Raw genomic sequence first — 7,500 nt, 5'->3', positions numbered from 1 at the left:
AAAACAAAGTAGCCCCAGCGTTTAATAGCAGCGAAACCAAAAGCTATAGGAAAAAAACGTAACTGCACCGTGAGAGGACAATTTAAGCAGTCATTTTAATTTGACAGGAAATCGATTCAACTTCCCCGACATAACCTAATCGGTGTATTTTATTCCCGTTTCGCAGGATGTTCCCAGCTTCTCTGTGAGATCCTCAGCTCTCCGTCCTCCGCTCAGCGTCTTGATGCTTGAGTGATGGGCTACTCCTCCGGCTAGGATGCCTGATCTGCCGCGCACAGACGCGCCACCTCTGCGCCATGTCCCAATCAATCCTTCCCATCAGAGCATGGCTTAGCCTACATTATTTGCAAATTGCAGCAGCAAGACAATTGAAACATCGGCCACAGTTAAATGTTGGAAGGCTACAGAGAAGAAATATAGGCTATCCAACCAACACAGAATAGGTTACAGCATTGAACATTAACACCAAAACGAACCAGTAGGATATGCAGGCTTCAAGCTGCAGGTGTGGGTATAACGGTTAAAAAGCAGATGCTGTTCCAAGGAAATAGCCTAAGTGAGGTTTCTGTCTGAAATGCGCATGAAGTCGACTATGCCTCTCATCTCCTACCTAGAAACTGCTTTCGAGCGCCGGTCAGAGATGACGCCCAATACTGCCCCCTTATGGATGGAGGCTGCACTGAAACACTTAATGTTATTTTCGTCAGTATTGATGAATGCGCTGGTTGAAGAGTTAAGAGCCAGCTACACTGAAAGCAGGACATACATATTTGTCTTTTTCATAAAAGTTATAAACTACGACTATGAGTTATTGTCATAAACTACAATATATATCATTGAGAGGCCTATGTTGTACATGTTACCTATTTCTCCTGAGAAAACCTATACTCCACAATGGATTATCTGTTACACAGGCAAACTGAGCATATACCAGCAAGCTTTTATTTCATTTCACAATGTGCAGAATATTCTCGAGCTAGGAAGTACAAAAGGCACCGCTGGGATTCGAACCCAGGATCTCCTGTTTACTAGACAGGCGCTTTAACCAACTAAGCCACGGCGCCGCTGTTTCACCCTGTCGAAAATCACACTCAATAACCACACAAGATCTGGCATAATCCTTGATCAACAGAAATTACAGATCGTTTCATGTCAAAAGCACTTTGTATGTAATTCTGTCCCCTACAGTCTTATAAAAACAGCGTCATTTCTTCAAGAACACGGAGGAGGGAGCGGTATATATTTTGTTGGTGCTTTCAGTCGACAGAAAACGCATTTGTTGGTGGCGTCAGACTCCATTCGGAAGACGGAGAAAGACCTCGCACACTCCTCGCACTGGAGAGAAAAACACATTGTTAAATGTGTTAGATTTCATAATCGTGTGTCCTCTATTGCAGTAGGTTCACACGCATTACATGTAGGCCTAATCTTCAAATTCTAAATGCAATAACCCGATCAGTAACCTACCATGCTAGCCTATTTCTATGCTAGAATCCGGGCTATTGCTAGTTTGTTAGCACCTGTTGGGCTATGTTTAAATCTGTTAAACACTGCAGTTGATTGTCTTTTCTAAACTCTACGGTGAAGTTATAACACAGGGGTTAATATGCCATTTTGCTCCAAGCAATGAGACCAAGCTTGGACCATACACGTATGCTGGGCTACTATCGCTACGTCTAGGGTCCGAGCAGAAGCAACAGGGTTCTTCCCCGACGCACCTTAATGATCTGGTAGCCCTGCGCCTGCGTCCTCCTGGTTTCGATAACTGCAGGTATCTCTTCGGTATGCTCAATATTCCACATACGCACTGTTTTGTCCTGGGACACAGACCAACCAAGAAATCAATCAATCAATAAAAAAAACAATTGTTTATTCAGGGAAAATTTGAGCATTAAACTCTTTTACAGCAATGCCCTGAGTTCCTGAGTTTCGAAGAAGTCGAAGAAAAACAAGGAGCTGTATGAGCGGTGTCGACTTAGCCTATCAGAATAATTATACTACTTAAATAATAAATACATCTAATCTGGATGTGCTATGTACTGTGGATATCTGCATTAATCATGTTAAGCAAAAGTTGTTGCTATAACGTGTGTGTGTGCACGTGTGTGTGTGTGACTGACAGGTCTGTGCAGTCAGTCAGTCACTGACCTTAGAACAGGAAACCACCCACTTCTTATCTTCACTGATGGCAACATCCATGACCCAGTCCATATGGCCCTGGAAACACACACACGCACACACACACACACACACACAAAGGGAGACATCACAGTGGAAGATGAGTGTTTTTAGGTGACTAGTCAGCGCTGGAGTAGACTGAGGTTGGTGGTGTTTAAAGCCACACTCATCATCCAGGCTGCTGGAGTGCCTCCGGCCCTGATGCGGCCCTGATGCGCCTCTTTACCTTCAGCAGGAGGAGTTTGCAGATGGCCTTCATGTCCCACACAGCCACTGTCCGGTCATATGCCCCCGACACCAGAAGAGAGGCTGAGGATGACACACACACACACACACACACACACACACACGCATGCACACACCCACACATACACACAAACACTCAGGCACGTACACATGCACACACATATACATTCACATTAACATCAATCCCTTCAACCATGTTCCCATAACAGACTCCAGCAGCACTCCTTCTGAGTGTGTGTAGATACTCAGGGCTCTGCTATGAGAGAGCTCAAGGCTCGGTCAGTTCCCCTCAGTACACAGCTTAAGCCTCACGTCCTGCCGCCCGGCCTGGGGGTCAGAGAGGGCGAGTGCGGAGAGTGGCCTCACCGTCGTGTGAGAACATGCAGGCGCTGACGCAGCCGTCGTGTGCGAAGCTGAGGCTCTTGCCGCCGTGCGAGCGGAACGTTCCGGTGGACACGTCCCACAGCTGCAGCGTCTTGTCCCAGGAGGCCGAGCACAGGTAGCGGGCGTCACGTGTGAAGCAGCAGTTAGAGATGACGCTGGTGTGGGAGCTGCAGAGGGAGAGGTCAAAGGTCAACACACACACACACACACACATGCATAGAGAGGGATGGGGGTTACAGGAGGGACACAGAAGCCTCACATGGCGTTGGGTGGGGTTAGGTGTGAGAGGCCTCACCTGGCGTTGGGTGGGGTTAGGTGTGAGAGGCCTCACCTGGCGTTGGGTGGGGTTGTGTGTTAGGTGTGAGAGGCTTCACCTGACATTGGGTGGGTTTAGGCAAAGTCCTTTTAGGCCTAGTCCACACGTACCAAATCTTTTTTTCCTCCGTCTTCCCTGGAACCGTATCAAGAATATTTGCGTCCAAACGGATCCATCTCAACACGACTCAACACGTTACTTCATATCCCAGGCCTATAGGTGGCACTGTTTGTTACAGAAATTGACCAAAGTCCTTTATTTGGCTAACGCAGGTACAAATAATCTCCTTTACTTTCTTTGGTTGTAGGATAGTCCGCGATTCACATTAGTTTTGGCTATCACCGTAAGTAGATAGGCTACTAAACGCTAGGCCTACCCAAGTTCTACGCTATTCCGTCGCCACATTTATAATATTGCTATAATACCTTCGTTAGTAACAGTCGATACGTTTGCCTGCGTCAAATGCTCATATCTGACTTCACTTGACTATGAATGCATTTATTTATGTTGTAAGACATGTAAAATAAATGAATGACACCGGCACTACGCACAAATGACATCATCAATACGCAAGTAGGCTATGCGGTTTCGCCGTCCAAACGAACTCACAAGGGCTACGGTTTCAGATTTTTCCACCCTAGGAACAGGTTTCAAAAAAGTGCGCTTTCGGGCAGTGCGTTTACAGGATTCGTTTGGACGATCGGCCAAGACGAAGCAAAACCGGTGCGTTTAACCTAAAAAGCGTCTCCGTGTGGACGGGGCCTTAGGCAAGTCCCTCCACTTGGCGGCCATATTGCAACGCTTTTTGGGCACTCATAGGGCATCCTATTCAGCAGAAATGCGCGTGCGCAAGGCTTCACGACACCAGTTATGCTCCAGCAGCGAGTTCACAACACATGATTGGCACGATGTCTTCACAACACACCATATGATTGGCTCAATGTATTCACATCACACCACATGATTGGCTCAATGTATTCACATGCCGACGTTTTGCCGAGGAAGGGGTGGGATATGTGTAGACAACAGCCATATTGGCGTTACAAACTAGTCCCATGCATTACTATGGAGGATTTTTGGAGTGCTGTGTCTCCTCATCAGAAAGTCTCTGGTTTAGGTGTGAGAGGCCTCACCTGGCGTTGGGTGGGGTTGTGTGTTAGGTGTGAGAGGCTTTACCTGGCGTTGGGTGGGGTTGTGTGTTAGGTGTCAAGTCAAGTCAGATTTATTTATAAAGCGCATTTAACATGCACATAGTGCAATCCAAAGCGCTCCACAAACAAGACACATAACAACAAGACAAAAGATGCCGGATGGAGCGGCGTAGTCGCCAGCATACCCATGACATCAATACAAGACAAATACATTTAAAAAATAACAAATACAAAAAATGCCGGACGGAGCGGCGTAGTCGCCAGCGTACCCGTGACACCAAGACATACACAGACAACAAAACAAATAAACAAAGGTGTGAGAGGCTTCACCTGGCGTTAGGTGGGTTTAGGTGTGAGAGGCCTCATCTGGCATTGAGTGGGGTGGTGTGTGAGGTGAGAGCACCCTCACCTGGCGATGGAGAGTGTGGAGTGGCGTGAGCGCTGGTCCCAGAGTTTGATGGTCTTGTCCGAGGACACGGTGGCCACGTGCTGGCCCAGGGGGTCGAAGCAGCAGCGCGTGATCGTCGACTTGTGGTGGCCTGCCGGAGGAACAGTTCAACCAATCAGGGACGCTCTAACAGACAACCCCAGCATAGCGCACAACCAATCAGGGACGCTAACAGACAACCCAAGCATATGGCAACCAATCACGGATGCTCTAACAGACAATTCCATTATATAGCACAACCAATCAGGGACACTCTAACAGACAACCCCAGCATGGCAACCAATCAGAACAGCTCATGTTTAGAACCATACTGCTCTACTTAAGGTGTTCCGATGTGTTCTTCAGGTTATGGGGTGCAGGTGATACCTGCTCATACTGACACAGCTCTGTTGCCTCACCTGGGGATGCAGGTGATACCTGCTCAGGTACTGCCTCACCTTTAATAAAAGTGATCTGTTTTCCCGTATCGGTACAGGTGAGGCAGAGTCCGTTCACCATATCGGAGGCGGAGGCCACAACCTCACCATCGCCAGACGCACTGCAGGACGTCAGCAGCCCCTCCTGGGGGACAGACCACTGGACAAACAAACAAACATACAAAATGCTGTAAACAAATAAATAGATGCTCTACATACCTTCATAATAAACATCTACAGGTGACATGAGGAGCAGTTGTGAGCAGCCAGAGCTCTATAGGGTTAGCACCAATGAAGGGATGAGGGTGCTGTGAGGGGTTAGCAGCAGATTGTGTGTGTGTGTGTGTGTGTGTATGTGTTAGATTAAGGTTAAGGTATACTTTATTGTGCCCAAAGGGAAATTTGTCTTGGGTTCCTGCTACTGCGTCACATAACTTACAGAGAGTGTGTGTGTGTGTGTGTGTGTGTGTGGGAGCAGCACCAGTGTCTGTCCTGTCTCCAGATCCCAGGCCTGTAGAGTCTTATCCCACGACGCTGTGATCAGCCTGGAGGAGGAGAACAGGTACTCTTGAGTGACTGGGGTCAGTTCATCAGCTCTATGCATTAATGAAACAATTACTAGTCAGGAAGTAAGTAAGTAGGCTATGTGTTTACTTAAAGCATATTTTTCATGCACATATGAAAAAAAACATTTGATCTCAAAGCATGAAAGGCACCTTAACATAACAAGCAAATAAGGTTAGATTTTGCATGCTTATATCTAAAGTCATCCTTCCATCTAAATATTAGGACAGTTTGCAGGCTGAAACAAACTGATTATGGCCTATAACGCCCAGAACTAAACTCCTGTGATTGGCTGATGGACTAGGGGCTACAGTATACAGAGGCAGTGTGATTGGCTGGTGGGCTATGCAGGGGCTGTGTGATTGGCAGTGGGCCATGCTGGGATTGGCTGGTGGGCCCTGCTGGGACTGTGATTGGCTGGTGGGCTGTAATGACCACATTTACTTCAATGGTCTCTGAATACCCTACAACGCCATTACACTGATTATGTTACCTAGCAACAGTGTATGCATGACAGGAGAGGCAAACAAAAGGCTTCAGTTAAGGGGCCTCACACAAGGGGAGAGGAACCGGCGCCATGAGTGTGTGTGTGTGTGTGTGAAACAGAGAGAACCCCCTGCACAATTTTCTCAAAATAAATGGGGCACACTTTCCCAGCAGTTTTTTAAAAAACAAACTCTGCAAATAGGAGTGTGTGTGTGTGTGTGTTGGTGTGTGAGTGGGGGGGGGTGATGCTTCTTTTATCCTTTCAACGTGATTATGACACAGTGAGGCTCCCAGGGAGCTGAGTCTAGGCCCAAACTCTGAACTAGTGAAGTTCAGGTAATAACCACACACTCACCTGTTCTTCTGGGGTATGAGGGCACACTGGGACACAGGGGCGGTGTGCCCCCCCTCAAACACACGTAACGGTCTGCCTGACTCCACGTCCTGCAAAGTGATACAAGAGTGTGTGTGTGTGGTCAACAGTTCTCTACATCGTCAAATCAGACAATTAAGATGAATCAGTCTAATGAATATCTCCATGCCGCCAGGCATACCCAGAGGATGGCCGTCTTGTCATGCGAGGAGGTGACCAGCTTCTGGTCGCTGAACGCTAGCTGGCAGCTGCTGATGGTGTCTGTATGGCCACGCAGCACTTTGATGGGGATCTGTGGGAGATGGACAGGCAGTCAGACTTAGAGACCCTCTAGGCTCTGCCCAGCGTGCCCGCTCAGTATAAGTAGTGTATATATAAGTATATATACTCTTTTGATCCCGTGAGGGAAATTTGGTCTCTGCATTTATCCCAATCCGTGAATTAGTGAAACACACACAGCACACAGTGTACACACAGTGAGGTGAAGCAGTGAGGGGTTAGGTGCCTTGCTCAAGGGCACTTCAGCCGTGCCTACTGGTCAGGGTTCGAACCGGCAACCGGTTACAGGTCCGAAGTGCTAACCAGTAGGCCACGGCTGCCCTCCACACAGTGGACTGTAGCTACAGTTTGTAGAGGTGTGCCTCACACGCTTAGTTCATGGTACACAGACTGAGACATGTAATTCCTTCAGAAAAATATGTTTATAATCATGATCTAATGTTATGCTAGGCCTATAAGCAGTTTATTTATTTGTGTCCTGAAACAAAATGTACAGTTGATTAACTTTGCTGTTTTAGGGAGAAAGGGTCAAATAGTAGCCTGGAAAATCCAGACCCTGATAATCTAGAAAGATCGAGAACTCTGGATTTCCAGGGTAGTCAAATAGTGCGTTTTGAGTAAAAATAATAACGGAACTGCTTGGGTTCAGTTCTCAGTTT

The 7,500-nt window shown here is 47.3% G+C and overlaps 1 protein-coding gene and 1 non-coding gene across 2 annotated transcripts in view; both read right to left on the bottom strand.

The window, feature by feature from the left end:
• Window positions 1–990: 990 nt before the first annotated feature.
• Window positions 991–1,064, bottom strand: trnat-agu (transfer RNA threonine (anticodon AGU)). Its single transcript has one exon. It is a non-coding gene; the product is annotated as a tRNA-Thr (tRNA).
• Window positions 1,065–1,079: 15 nt separating this feature from the next.
• Window positions 1,080–7,500, bottom strand: part of LOC143132866 (WD repeat-containing protein 88-like) — a 6,697-nt gene continuing 276 nt past the window's right edge. Inside the window, exons 2-11 of the mRNA XM_076292689.1 lie at window positions 6,744–6,854; window positions 6,545–6,633; window positions 5,621–5,684; window positions 5,161–5,299; window positions 4,685–4,814; window positions 2,791–2,975; window positions 2,405–2,487; window positions 2,149–2,217; window positions 1,719–1,817; window positions 1,080–1,335 (exon numbers count right to left, since the gene is read on the bottom strand). Of these exons, the coding sequence (XP_076148804.1) occupies window positions 1,213–1,335; window positions 1,719–1,817; window positions 2,149–2,217; window positions 2,405–2,487; window positions 2,791–2,975; window positions 4,685–4,814; window positions 5,161–5,299; window positions 5,621–5,684; window positions 6,545–6,633; window positions 6,744–6,854 (1,092 nt within the window). The 3' untranslated portion in view covers window positions 1,080–1,212. The remainder of the gene's footprint in view (window positions 1,336–1,718; window positions 1,818–2,148; window positions 2,218–2,404; window positions 2,488–2,790; window positions 2,976–4,684; window positions 4,815–5,160; window positions 5,300–5,620; window positions 5,685–6,544; window positions 6,634–6,743; window positions 6,855–7,500) is intronic.

Source organism: Alosa pseudoharengus, unplaced genomic scaffold (genome assembly GCF_046254945.1).
Source record: "Alosa pseudoharengus isolate Yale_2024_CS ecotype anadromous, Long Island Sound unplaced genomic scaffold, YU_APseudo_1.1 YU_APseudo_1.1_scf_19, whole genome shotgun sequence".
Classification (NCBI taxonomy): domain Eukaryota; kingdom Metazoa; phylum Chordata; class Actinopteri; order Clupeiformes; family Clupeidae; genus Alosa; species Alosa pseudoharengus.
Note: the sequence above shows the minus strand (reverse complement) of the source record. Positions and strands in the feature narration are given on the sequence as shown.